A 15,255-nucleotide genomic window follows, 5' to 3' on the forward strand; every position below is an offset into this window, starting at 1 on the left:
AGTAAATCTGTATCGCGATACACGACTCAAAATAAATAAATAAATCACCGGAGGTGCGCACTTGCAATAAATTGTATTTAACAAGTAAAGTACAATTTATTACTAAAACAATGAGGCATTACAGTACGTGGCACATAGGCCTAAAACAATTTCCCTAGCACAATAATTATTACAACTATACGCGAGTACGGCTATATAAAAACTGTTGGCTCTTCCCATGTTATAAAGTCGGAAGTGGTCCTTGGAGCAAGCCCAATAGATGTCTCTGCCTTATGGAACTTTCCATGGAACTTTCCATTGGCAGTGATACCACTTCCTCCAGAGCACAACTTCCCATTAGGTGGAAGCTGCGGGCGCATCCCCTCCTGGTACAACCATTTTCGCTGATCAGATTTTGAAACCGGTTCATTAAATCGCAGCAAGCCATCAAAAGTTACGTGATTGTAAGTTGATTAGCCATTTTCAAAATCTGGTCAGCAAAGATAGTTCAATTTTTCACGCTCTACAACGTTTATTTCAAGCATTTTTCTCTATCTTCAATTTTTAGAGGATTGTCAAAAACTGGTTGCTAAATGCGAACCAATAAACCGGTTATAAAATGTGATTAGACAGAATTGTGTAATTTTTCACGCTCTACAACTTTTGTTTCAAGCTTTTTTCTCGATCTCCATTTTTTGGGTAATTTTGATAACTGGTTGCAAATTAATGAACCCGTTTCAAAATTTTGTTTCATGCATTTTTCTCTATAAGTAAATTCAATTTTTAGGTGATTGTCAAAAACTGGTTGCTAAATGCGAAGCAATGAACTGGTTTCAAAATGTGATTTGACAGAATTGTGTAATTTTTCACGCTCTACAAGTTTTTTTTTTTTTTTTTTTTTGGGTGTTTATAATTACAAGATTATTACACTCTCTACAAGTTTTGATTCAAACTTTTTTCTCAATCTACAATTTTTGGGTATTTTTTTGTCAACTGGTTGCAAATCAATGACAACGAACCGGTTTCAAAAAATTCATATCACGTTTTGGTCGCCTTAGTGTGTAGAATACATTGCCCCAATAAAAACCAGTTTGAATTTTTGACCAAACCGGTTTTTCAATTTGTGGACACCCTGTGCGTGGGCCTGAAATTTTCAAGGTTGCTTTTGAAAGCCCTTATTTTTCCCTACTCAACGCCGCTTCATTCATCTCTCTAGCTCTTTCCACTTAGAAATAAAAGCCACCGGGCACTACTTCTGTGTCATACTGTATATACCCACACAGTAAGTAAGAACTCCGCTATCAGTTTGGTCCCAGCCCCCTCAGGGATGGGTGGGGGGGGGCTTCCATTATTTTCACGTTTTCTCGAGGTACTCAACTTCAGCAGCCCATTCCTCCAAAACTATGATACTTTGATCAAAACTGATTTCACAGTTCGAAAGGGTATTGCATTTAGAACTTTTTAAGCATTTTGAAATTTGAACAATTTCAAAATGGCGCTGTAGGTGGGAGCTACCATTTAAAAATTTGAAAAAATTTCCATGGATATACCTTTTGATGCTTTTTCGAAATATTCAAGTTTCGAGATGGGATCTTTTAATGGAAGGGGAGCACCCTCACCCCCAATTTTGGGCGAAACTTTCGAAAGAAAATCTGGGGCATGTGATACATCGAATTGTATCTTTTTGATGACGCTGAACACGAATATGACGTCAGATTTTTGATTGGACTCCATACAAGACCTCCCAACAATTTTTTTGGACTTTTACCTATTGGGGAAGGTTCTGGGGGCCATGGGTGAGGTTGATTCAAAAAACTATGGCTATATTCGTGCTCAGCGATATCGAAAACATACTATTTCATGTGTCACACGAATGTAACCATTTTTTAGGGTTTCCCCTTTTGGGGAGGTTCTGGGGTCCGTGGACGGGTCCAATCGGAAATCTGACATTATATTCATGTTCAGCGTCACCAAAAACATACTATTTGATGTGTCGCACGAAAAAACCCCATTTTGAACTTTTACCCCATTTGGGGAGGTGCTGGGGGGCCATGGATAGGGTCCTATCAAAAATCTGACGTCATATTCGTGTTCAGCGTCATCAAAAACATACAATTCAATGTATCACATGCCCCAGATTTTCTTTCGAAAGTTTCGCCCAAAATTGGGGGTGGGGGTGTTTCCCCTCCATTAAAAGATCCCATCTCGAAACTTGAATATTTCGAAAAAGCATCAAAAGGAACATCTATGAAAAATTTTTCAAAATTTTAAATGGTAGCTCCCACTTACAGCGTCATTTTGAAATTTGAACTTTCAATTTTAAAGTTCAACTTTCAATTTTTAAAAATTTCAAAATGCTTGAAAAGTTCTAAATGCAATGCCCTTTTGAACTGGGAAATCAGTTTTGATCAAAGTATCATAGTTTTGGAGGAATGGGCTGCTGAAGTTGAGTACCTACCTCGAAACAATGTGAAAATATAATAATGGAAGCCCTTCCCCCCCCCCCGAGTGGGCTGGGACCAAACGACCAAACTATTTGCGGTGTTCTTATTTACTGGGTGTGGGTGGGTATATATTGTAAAAAAAAATTGAGCGAAATCAAAAACGTTGGTTGAGTTGACATAGACATGGAATGGCACACAGGATGAAGGACCCCCAACAAATACTAGTATGTTGTGAAAGTAGAAGAATGTAGGCTGGTGGGCGAACGTATATAGAAACTGGATACGGCAGTATCGTTCTTTCTTATTCGCGTTATTTTACTCGTTCAACGTTAGATATCAGGGATACCCATGGTGAAACGGCCAATTTTACTCATTCCACGCGTTGTGCATTTGTTATAGGAGTTGCCTATGTGCTTTATGTAGGCATGATGAAACGTACCTACAATTTACTTATCCAATTCGTTTTTTTCCTTTTATTTACCTTGCTTTATTTTTTTTTACTGAGTCTCTCAAAAAACATGGGAATGGTATTTTATCCTACTACATACTAAAATAAAACGATTTTCGACGATTTTTAAAATAATTTGTAAATCTAAATTTGTTGATAAGTTATTTATTTATTTAAACAATATTTTTCAGTTTTTCACTGCATTATAATGGGTAATTTAGAAAATGTATCCCATTTTTTGGAATTATTCCAGCAACAGTAAGAAATTATTTCATATTTGGAGCAAAATTGTGGATACATACATTGAATTTTTACACTCAATAGCGGTTAAACAATTTAAATCACCTTCACATCCTTGAAAATCATATTCTTTTATCGCCCAAAATTAAGGGGTTCCTTGGAAAAGCGGCCTTAGTCATTTTTTTTGTTTTTCCGATTTTTACATAGTACCTAGTGTTCTTACTTCTTCCATAAAGAAATAGAAAAAAACGAAAAAACGAATTGGAAAATGTTTACTTGTACTTACAGGGAATCTACCACATGATAATCTGCGATTGGAATGAAACTTGGACTGGTGGAAACTGGAAAGATGACCTCGAAAAACCCCCATCCCCCAGTTTTCAGCTGATGAAGTTGATTTTTCGATTTTTGGCAAGCATTTGTAGTTTTGTGACCACAGACCACAGGTAAAGCTGTTCAATTCAAAAAACGGGGAAAAATTACAAATATTCATCTCTTTATCGTATCAAATTCCAGAGCTCAAATTTTGGCCAAAGGCAGTCTTCGTATATGATCGACCTATACCATCATTGACCAGATCAAGCCGTTCGGCCAGAAAACAGGATTTTTCACTATTTTTTCTCATGTTCTGTGAATACGAAAAAGTCCGTTTCTCCTCATTATATGAACTTCAGCAGCTGAAATTTTGGCCGAAGGGTCTATGCTTGATATCTAATCGACTGGACTCTACCGCCGGCCGGATCTGGAATTATCATCTGAAATCGATTTTTTTCACAAGCAATAAAAAAAAAAACTGTTTTTTTTGAACGGACAGCCGGTTTTGGACGATGATGTTATTATGCCAAAATCTGAGCTCCATTAGATGAGCTGATTTATATTTTACTGGTTTTTCAAGTTTTCCAAAAGCTTGAATTAGCAACCAGATGGACAAAAAATTCGATTTCTCATGATTATTCCAGATACGGCCGATGGTAGTAATTAATCAATTAGGTATCAAGCACAGACCCTTCGGCAAAAATTTCAGCTGCTGAAGTTCATATAATGAGGCAAAACGTACTTTTTCGTACTTATTCACAGAAAATATGAGAAAAAATAGTGAAAAATCCTTTTTTCTGGTCAAATTGCTTGATCCGGTCAATGATGGTAGGGTCGATCATATATGAAGACCGCCTTTGGCCAAAATTTGAGCTCTGGAATTTGATACGATAAAGAGATGAATAATTATTTGTAATTTTTCCCCGTTTTCTGAATTGAACAGCTTTACCTGTGGTCACAAAACTACAAATGCTTGCCAAAAATCGAAAAATCAACTTCATCAGCTGAAAATTGGGGGATGGTGGTTTCTCGAGGTCCTCTTTCCACCACTTCAAACAGTTCAAGTTTGATTTAATTCGGAGATTATCATGTGGGGTGATGGTTCCGGTTCCCTTGTTAAAAAAAAATTCAAGTCTCTTTGAACACTTGTAAAAATCAGTTTAAAAAATGACGTATGTTCAGGATTACTAAAATGATCCCAACCGTCGGCATAAAAACATACGTGCCTAATATTGTGCATGAACACACAAATGATCGTAGTTTACACCGTCAATTCTTGGTAAAAAAAAAAGAGAAAGAAACCTTAACTTTATAGCTCGTAAATCTTGTAGGTTTAAAGTGTCAATTCTATAGTAGACGAGTAAAAAAAATACCCCTGTCTAAATTCCCTTGCCCAGCTGATTGAGTGTCCTTGAAGGCAGTTAGCGGCTACACATTTAGAACGGATATTGGTGATGACTGCATGATGAAGAAAACATTCTCCTAATACTTGTAAGTCGTAACAATGCGCTGTTTGGCGCTAAATGAATAAGGGAATCGTGAGATGTAGCCTACTAAAATGTTTATTGTAGGTATGCGCATGAAACACTGCAAAAAATCCAAGAGTAATTTTTAATTTTACTGGAAGTACCTTTTCAAAGTAAATAATTATTTTATAACATTGTTAAACCCCACCTATCAACTTCAAATAAACAGAGTGGGTAGGTATATAGGTAGGTACTGTATGCTTGAAATGAAGAAAGAAATAACTCTGAAAAAATCAAAATTCATCAATTTAGAGGAAACACCTCTTCACGAAAAATGTGATTCTTGGGTTTATATTTATTTTGAACTGAAAATATCAGAACAATTTGAAATTTCGTACATGGATGTCTGATCATCCCAAAAATGAATAGATTTTGAATTTTCATTTTTGCCTTATTTCAAGAAAACGACTGATTTATTCGATAAAATGATAATGACAAAAGTTGTCTGAAATGCCAAGTACTATAGCAGAATATAAGGATTTCAAATTATAATTACGTACTTTCGTCTACCTACTTTCTACCTGCTTGGGTAGGTAAATGAAAGTAGGAAATTAACTTTCAAAACCGCTGTATTCCGCTAGTACTCGGCATTTTGGACAACTTTTGTCATTATCATTTTTCCGATTGAACAAGTCCTCTGCTTAAAATAGAGCAAATAAGAATTTCGAAAAAATCAAAATTCATTTATTTTGGGTCAAGATACTCCGAGATGATCAGTAAAAGATGGGTTCCACTTTCATTTAAGGTCGCTAAACTCAAATTTCGATGCTATTGCATCCCAAAAATCAATCCCGCATCCCAATCATAAAATTAACCCCCAAATTCAGTAAATTCACCCTTCTCCCACTAAAACAAACTTTTTGAAAAAAAACTGTTCACAGGCGCATCAATAATCTTTCAGTGGGTTCACATACAAAATTTCAGCGTATTCTGATGATTTGAGCCCAAAATACAGCCAAAAAACACATTTTTTGTCAGTTTTTCATCGAAACGAGAAATATGGAGGTACAGTGTATGAACTGTAGTAGGCTTTATTTTACTATCTGAAATCTGCGTTGGAACTTTAAAAAAATCAATTTCTTGGGTTGTAATGAAAAATGAAGCTGTAATTTGGCAGACGAATTCATCACTACACTATCATTGAGCATTTTGAAGCATTTTTTCAAAAAAATATTTTTCTGGGGAGAGGGGTGGATTTTGGAGTCAACATTATAATATAGGGATTCATGGTGTTTATAATTGGTAATTGAAGTGAAATTGACCCCAAATTCGAGTTCATTGTGAAATTTAGCCCAAAATCGATGAATTTTCATTTTTTTAGAATTCGTTTAGAGCTTTCGCCCTCTTGTGAGCCTGTTCTCTTTTTTTAAATCAAAATAATATTAACATCCTGAAAAAAATATTTCCAAACTTAAAATTTTAAAAGCTTAAAAATAGTTTTCACCCTCGCAAATGGCTGTTGTACCTACAAAGCTTCAGATAACTCGAAGTCTCGTAGTCTTCCCCATTACCTATTCAAAAAAACAAAAAAATAAAAAAAGTTCCCGGATGCTTGGACACAGGCGCAGCAGTTCGAGTAGGTAGCAGCCATAAAAACCAAAAAAGCGATTACGTGAAACTTTTTTGAAAACATCAAGCGAGATATTCGCAATCCGAATTCTGTATTCAAAACTACATAATAATATGATTTAAATATTTGAATAGGTATGTACTTTCAAATAGGTATGTTATTTTTTCTAAAAAATTAATTGTTGAGAATTCAGTAAAATCATTGCTAGTAAGTATCCGAAAATTTTTTGATGTGATAAACTGACAAGGGAACCTCTTGAGGTGTCATCATCCGATTCGAACAGGATCGCGATTTTTGGAAAGAGCATGGTCTAAACCCCCCCGAACCAAATTTTCAGCTGCCCAGCTTGATTTTTCGATTTTTGGCGAAAGTTTGAAAATTGAAAATTAGGTAACTGTTTCTGGTGATTCATGTTTTTTTTTTTTTTAAGTTCGCACTATGATCAGTAAAAATGATCAAAATACGAGTAAGTCCTAAAACTGATATTGTGATATTTATTCCCCAAATCCAAATTTCACCATTTCCAGCCATTCTGGAGCCTTCAGCGCGATTTTTCAATTTCTCCAGAATTTTGAATAAGCTTCAGAAGGCGTGAATATGAAGTTGGGTAGCTAAAAATCGAATTGCGTGTTATACTCGACCTGTTAAATAAGTTTATCCACATTTGAGCCGATTTTGGGAGGGACATCTCAAGAGTGGTTTTTTGACCAGGCTTTTTTCATAATAAAAATATCTAAAAAATTAAGTTTCGCGTTTGCGAGGAAATTTTGGAAATTGGCACTAATCGTTTTTATCGAGTTCAGAATCAGCCCCCCCCCCTGTTCAAATTTTGCCGTTTCGAGCTCTTTTCGGAGCGTCCAGTGTGATTTTCTGACTTTGTCCTGCTTTGAATATGATGGTATGGTCATTGTCGTATGACATAATAAAACAGGACAAATTCGGAAAATCACCCTGTTTCCAAAAACGATTCGAAACAGTGAAATTCGAACTGAGGGGGGGGGGGAGGGTGGTTCTGAACTCTATACAGCGGTTCGTGCCAGTTCTCAAAATGTCCTCGCAAACAGGAAACTTTTGATTTTTTGGAAGTTTTATTATGAAAAAAGCTGATAAAAAACTGCTCTTTAGATGTCACATCCAAAATCAGCTCAAATGTGAATAAATTCGTTAAACAGTTCAAGTAAAACACACAACTCGATTTTTAGCTGCCCAATCTTCATATTCACGCCTTCTGGAGCATTCAAAATTCTGGAGAAATTGAAAAATCGCGCTGGGGGCTCCAGAATGGCTGGAAATGGCAGAATTCGCTCTCGTGGGGAGTTCTAAAAGGCTGGTCAAAAATCCACTCTTGACTCTTGAAGTGTCTCTTCCAAAATCGGTTCATTTACTGATCAAGTACGTACTTTTTTTCAAAAAAGCACAAATCACCCTTAACGTCAATTTTGAATTTTCAAACGTTCGCCAAAAATCTAAAAAGAGATGACTTGTCACTTTTGAGCTGATTTAAATTGACGAATTTTGATTTTTAGAGAATTTTTATTTATTTATTTGTTTTTTTCCAAGCATAGGGCTCGTGTAATAAAAAAATGATAATGACAAAAGTTGTTTATTAGAATGCGGAGTACTACTGGAATGCAAAAGTTTTGAATGCTAATTTTTTACTTTCATTTACCTACTCAAGTTGAAAGGAAGTAGGTAGGCGAAAGTAGGTAGTTGGCATTTGAAACCCCTGTATTCTACTAGTACTTGACATGTTGAACATTGAACAACCTTTGTCATTATCATTTTTTCGATTAGATGTGCCCTGTTTTCAACTTTAAGTCTTGAATATAAAGCATAGGCCTAAAGGAACTTTGAAGAAATCAAAATTTGCCAATCTATAATGAGAAAATTCCACAAAACAGTTGAAAGAACAAAAGTCAATTTCTTGAGCTGGCTGTAATGATCTTGATTATTTTTTTTTTGAAAAAATGGCTATTGTACATACTTAGGTAGGTACCTACAAAGCTCCGGATATTTCAAAGTCTCGTAGTTTTCCTCATTATCTATTCAAAAAAAAAAAAAAACAACAACAACAACAACAACAAGAAAAAACGAGTTCTTGGATGTTTGGACACAGACACAGCAGCTCAAGTAGCAGTCAGGGATGCGAACCGAAAAAAAAAATTCGGTTAAAGGTTAATAGGTTCCTGAAGGTCCCTGAGAAAAAGATTTTGGTTAACAGTTACAGGTTACTTACCCAAAATTAAAAATTTGGGTTCTTGGTTATGGGTTCGAAAAACATTACCGTAATTTTTTTCAGGTCAAGGGTTAAGGTTAGTGTAATTTTTTTTTGAATTTTTTAAAAACTAAATTGTCCAAATGCGTGTACATAATGTATACCTAACCTACCTACACTTCTTGGTACATATTATTTATTCAACTGTGTATAACAATAACGAACCTGAATAACGAACCTGAAAATGCACCATTTTAAACCCAGTTCTGCGAAATTTCAAAAAATATTGCCCATTTTTTCAAAAATAAAATACCTAATCAGTCGTAGCCTTCAAAGACTCTTTAAATCCAGGCAAAGTTCAGAATACGAATAAAAATGAAAAATTCATCAATTTTTTTCAAGTTTAGCGCAAAAAATACTAAAAAATTGCGATTTTATAAAAAAAATATTTTAAATCAAATTTAAATTACATATATCTATTAATTATAACATTTATAACTGGCCGAAAATTTTCAAATCCCTGAGTAGCAGCTATAAAATCAAAAAAGGGGTGAAGTACGAGAGGTAGGCTTGGATTGGAACAAAAAATGAAAACTTTTTTCGAAAACATCAAGTGTGATATGTATTTGCAATTCGAATTCTGTTTTCAAAAATATGTAATATCTATGATTTAAATATTCGAATACTTCAGTTTCAAACATGCGACTGTTTTTTTAAAAATTTGTTGAGATTGAGAATTAAGTAAAGTTATTGCTAATAAGTATGTAGGTATAGGTAGGTTCTAGGTATGTATCTGAAAATTTTTCTGTGTGACAAACTGAGGATAATAAATTTGGTACATTTTTCAAAATGCAAAATTAACTGACTCATACTCGTAGAATGCCTCGCATCGCATCAAAATAAATAAATGTAATTTACTTTATAACTTTTTTGTTTCCAATTTAGAATTTAAAAAACATTAAACAACATAATTATTAATTCCCTTCAAAAACATCCAATAAGCAACTTGAATAACAAAGGTTCACTTCCGGAATATGTGTCCCACTCCCATTATTAATTAATTATGTGTTCTTTTTTTTTAAATTTAAAAAGTTTGAAAGTAATTCCAGTTCTCAACTAACGTAGGTTGGTAACATTACATTCAACTGACCGTTCATGCGGTTCAGTACTATGCACGTCCACCGGTCTATTATGATTCTCGTTTCTCCGCGCGCAGCGTTGCCACGAGTTACACCATCCAGTTTGTTGGGGGTCTTTCGTCCTCATTCCCGGTCCTTCGTCCTCATTCCCCTTTACACCGAACCGGTTCCTCCATGGTTCCTCCAGGTAACTACCCTAAACTCCAGGTTGTCGCGGATTGATCATCACAGGTGTTGATTAGAGATGATAATAATATTGTAGTAGCATCTCTTCTCTACATCATTTTTATTCATGAGTTGACGCCTGGCTTGAAAATTCTACATTTTGCAGACATTTCAAGTCTTTTATAAACACCAAGTGATTTGGTAGATTCATTTGGATATCAACCAATTCGATGGTAAGTAACTAGATATATTACGTAGAGATTCTTATTATCATGTATTCGTTGTAGCACTACGCGATCAAGTACTGTGACATCGTTCTAAGCATTTTATTGAATTTTAGATATTCCGTTCAGATTGAATTCGTAGCCATTTATACCGAATCGAGAACATTTATAACATGACTGAAACCGTGTCTAATGTGTACGACCTGACCTATCCCAGCCCTATCAACCTGGAGAAAATCTCATCTATGGTAGTTGCAGTGGAATTATGGCGTAAAGAAATCTACACTCACCTCGAAAGTAAGCGTGTACTAGAATTAGATTTGAAGAAGCACAACATTCCGGTGAGAACTGTTCTGCCCAAGTTGTCATCGACGATTTACAGTGTATTGGAAGAATATGTCGACACGTTCGGAAAGTCAATCGCCCGATGGCTGGAATACTGCCTTATTGGTAATGTATTCAATGATCGTGATTCGACGAATATTTTAAGCTGGTTCCATGATTTTGCATTGGACTGGGATGGCACCATTCACGAAGTGCGCACAGCCAGACGAATGATGTTGTGCGATCGACTCACCGAAGATGAGAAATTCAAGCTCGCTTGTTTGTACTGCCTCGAAGATGATATTAAACGAATTTGGCCATCTGTTAGCGAGACGAAGGATTTAAATGAAATTGATTTCAATACTTTTCCGCAACATTACTACTGGATCTGCTACCTTAGAAACGAATTTCGCACGATTCCTAATCCTCCATTTGGGTATATATTTTGTCCTGATGATCCTATTGATGAGTTTATGCTTTCTAGTTTAACTGGGCCAGGATGTAGATCGGAGAACGATTCATCTGTCATGTATTTTTGGAATCGATTACCATTTGATAAGCAGACACCAAGACTTAATTGCTCACCAATATCAATGCATGTGGAGGTAATCGCCAGGTATATTTTACAAAAACTAAACAAAGATCAACTCGACATTTTCGTGGCCGAAAGAGGTTATAATTTTATGCGGGATCTGTTGATTTCTAAGTCAAGGCTAGTTCATGTTCTTCCAAGTTGGATGCGTATTCGGAGCAGTATCAATGAGAGAAATTTTTCGCATCTTATTAATGAAATGCTAAGACAGGAGAATACGTACTGCGCACGTCTTGAATATAGAATTGTGGCGAATTTGTTCAGCGAGATATGGAACAGTGTTGCGCAGGATTTCAAACGATCAGTGTTAAATTTTGTACTATATGATGATGAATTATTCAAATTCAAGGTGTTGTATCTACCATACACCAGTGGGATGAAATTTTTGATCACAGTATTGCAAGATGCTACTTTCGAAGAGAGAAACGCGTTTTGGCATAAAAATTGGCCTAAGTTGATCTATAGCGCACCTGTCGAAGATTTGATCGTTATAATGAAATTTTCTTTTCGAAATGAAAATGAGATTACGTCATTTAAAGAAAACATGATGTCGATGTATGAAAAAATCACCGAACGGTGCGGCTGGATGCTAAAGTATGGTTACTTCGAAGCATTGAATAACTATTTGTCTTTTTGCTGCCTCGATGAGCTAAAAAGAAAGGAGTGGAAAGTGCGATTATTAAGGTCGAATTATGTGGGAGAAAATTCTGTAATCACACTCCAAGTAATCGTAAAGAATAAATTGCTGAATGAGTTCATCGACGATGCTTTTCAAGGTGCCGCTGATCACTGCATTGAATTCAGAAACCAATTAACATCATCACCTGTAACCCAAAACTGTTTACTCCAGTGTATTCGTGAAGGGTGGTGCTTCATTCACCTGATCGAATTCGTCGACACTTTTTTCACAGATGAACAAGTCCTCGTGTCTATGAAAAAACGCTTTTTCGAATATTTCAAAGAGCAGCTCGTTGTTGCTGGTAGTATTCAGCGCATAGATAGTGACGATTTGCAAGTATTTCTTGTTTGGTTGTTGGGCAGTGAAGACGAAGTTATCAGATACAAGCGATCGATTTCAATTGAGGAACTTTATCGTAGTATTATGCAAGTTCAGCTAGTTGAGTTGAAAAGACTAGTACGATCTCATTACAACGTGTTTGCTCGTTGTATACCGAGATTTCCTGTGAAGGTGGATCATTTTTTAATATGGTATTTCAACAAGGATGAAGACGAAATTGAGAAGTTAACAGAGCGGTTTCATGATGAATTCAAGGCGTTCGCTCGTAGAATACGTAGAACAGTGCCGGCACTTGTTCAATTGCCCACCCGGTGCAAACTCTAAATGTTCATAATTTGGTGAAAAGTGTGAATCACTTTTTGTTGGGCGGGGGAGGAGGGGGGAGGGGGGTAAACAAAAAGCACAAAAATCTTGGATTAGCTTGAGCTGAAAAAAATCGATTGATCCGTTAATTTTTAATGAATTTTCGAAAGATCTGAAAATGATCAAGTTTTTGGAAACATATTCCATACCTACATACATATTCTGGATCATTAATCAATTGTTTTTTTGTTTTGTTTTTTTTATGAAGTTTTTTCCGCGTTGGAATTATTTAATACAAAATATACCTAGTTTGTTTCAAACTCCCCATCTTCCAAAATTGGTTTTTGAGATCGGCCCAATTTTTTCACAACTTTCTCAAGTATGCATGAGGCACGTTTCAAAAATATGAAAAATTACATAATAGATTAGATTTCATTCAAAAGGGTTTTCCAAGGTCGAAAAAATCCAGGGACACTTTTCAACAAGAATTGAATGATTTTTAAAAGAAGAGACTGATGAAAACTGGAACTCCGAAAAAATATTGCGTGATCTATATTAGCTTCTCTCGCCATCACTTCAAAAGCGCCAAAATGTTTAAAATTTTATTATTTTTAAGAAAAAACAAATTTTTGAAAACACAGGGGCATTTAACTACGTAATCAAAAAAGTATAATTCGAATCATCATATCAGTTTTGGGCCTTTTTTTGGTGGGGGAGGTCAGCTATGCAATCTATGCAACAGAAATGAAACTTCCATTTTTTTTAACAATTTAAATAATTTCAATTTGAGGGGTGAATTTTGATTTGTTTTGAAATTTTTATGCAAAAAACAGGGTTATTTTTGAAAATGTTTTGCTATTTTTTTTTTTTTAATTGAAATATTTTTTAAACTTGAGAGATTTTGATTTGTTTTGATACAAAAAAATAGGGTTATTTTTTGAAATTCTAACGCACTTAGGACTTGGTTGAAATGAGTAAAATGTCCGTCGTGTTTGAGTTGTTTTATCAAAAAAAAAAAAAAAAATGTTTCTCATTTTGAAATATGTAGGTAAACATATTTCGCATTTGAAGCCTCCAAAAATCCGAAAAATAAAATAAACAATTTCATAAGACATATGAATTTTGTACCCATATCAATTAGCAAAATTGATATTTTTCTTTCACAGCAGTCGACAAATTTTTCTTTGACACAGCCCTCTTTCCACCTCTCAAAAACCTCATCAATAGGTACATATACTTATTTTCTGCTTTAAAAAGGTGACCTAACATGACATTTGCCCCGGGTCCGCATCAGCTCTTGACTGCCCCGCTTGTCAAATTGATATCGTTTACTTTTTTTGTGTTTTTATTCTTAGCCTACTAAGTACATTTTGTGATAGATACTTATTGTAATTATTGTGCTTAGGTACCTATTTATTGTCAAGTAGTGTGTAATAACCGATTGTATCATTTTAATTTTTAATACTCGTACTAAACGTATTCAATAAAATTTTACTTGCGAACTTACTTTACGGTCATTCATTTATTAGTTCAAAACAAAATGCTGTTTTTCACGTCGAGTTTTGGCCGAAAATGGAAAATTTCAGTTGCATTCCTTGACAAATTGGGGGGGAGAGGGAATTTTTTTCACATGTTCGTCTACACATTGGTAAAATTAAAATAATGTAGGTACCTATCTCAAAAATGCAAAAATGTTCATTTCCAAGGTTTCTGATGGTATTCTTGCAATAAGTGCCAAACTAACTTGTAAATTTGTTTCTCGAAAACGAAAGAAAAATGTCCGTCCAGTTATTTTTTGATATGTTAGTCTACACAAAAAGGAGTAAATCTGAGAATTTTTTCAGAATTTTAACTTGTGGAGATCATGGTTATTTAAATACTTAAGTATATGTTTTTAAATCGATTTTTTAGGTTTTGAAAGTGGCAACTCTGATTATGACATCATTCGTCTATTACCCTTCCAAAGATAGGTAGGTACTAAAATTTGAAAAAAAGATCAAGATGATATAACGTTTTGATTTTGAGGTAGGTATATACCTATTCAATTATCTAGATGAAAAAATTAATATTAAGCTCCCTGTTATACTCGTAATTTTGAACCCTTTTTTCAGAGCCCCCCATTTTGGGCACTCCTAAAAACAGCGTTTATGCATATTTTTCCAAATACATTGAAGAATTTACATTTGAAACACACTAATTGTAAGTAGCGATTGCTCGATAATTTTCCATTTGATTTTTCTTGTAACTTTCAAAATTGAGCTATTTTGGGTCAAATTCTGAGATTTAACTTCGTTGAAATTCTAAAAGTGTGATTTTAACGTTTTTTCGAAGAAAAAAATCTCAGAATTGGACCCAAAATTCAGAGCTCAATTTTGAAAATTATATACCTACAAGAAAAATCACGTGAAAAATTATCGAGCAATTGCTAGTGTGTATCAAATGTAAATTCATTTATTTTTTTTAGGGATGTCCAAAGTGGGGGGGGGGCTATAAAACAGGGTTCAAAATTACGAACATACAAAGAGCTTAATTAAACTTTTTCATCTAGATAGTAGATAATTGAATATATACCTCAAAAAGTTACATTTGGCGAAAATTGCAGGTTTCTAGTTTTTCAGAGGTTCCCAAAATATCGAAATTACAAAAAATTGGAAAATTGGATTTTTGAGTAGGTACCAGCCTACCAGCGCAGAATGTTATTGAGCTCAAAATCTGATAAGATGGAGGTATTGGAGGTCTCTGAGATACTAATA

The 15,255-nt window shown here is 34.8% G+C and overlaps 1 protein-coding gene across 1 annotated transcript; it reads left to right on the plus strand.

The window, feature by feature from the left end:
• Window positions 1-10,013: 10,013 nt before the first annotated feature.
• LOC135834192 (uncharacterized) lies at window positions 10,014-14,010 on the plus strand. Its single transcript, XM_065348034.1, has 2 exons — window positions 10,014-10,274; window positions 10,382-14,010. The coding sequence occupies exon 2, from the start codon at window positions 10,439-10,441 to the stop codon at window positions 12,521-12,523; it is 2,085 nt and encodes a 694-aa protein (XP_065204106.1). The 5' UTR covers window positions 10,014-10,274; window positions 10,382-10,438; the 3' UTR covers window positions 12,524-14,010.
• The last annotated feature ends 1,245 nt before the right edge of the window (window positions 14,011-15,255 follow it).

Source organism: Planococcus citri, chromosome 1, assembly GCF_950023065.1.
Source record: "Planococcus citri chromosome 1, ihPlaCitr1.1, whole genome shotgun sequence".
NCBI lineage: Eukaryota > Metazoa > Arthropoda > Insecta > Hemiptera > Pseudococcidae > Planococcus > Planococcus citri.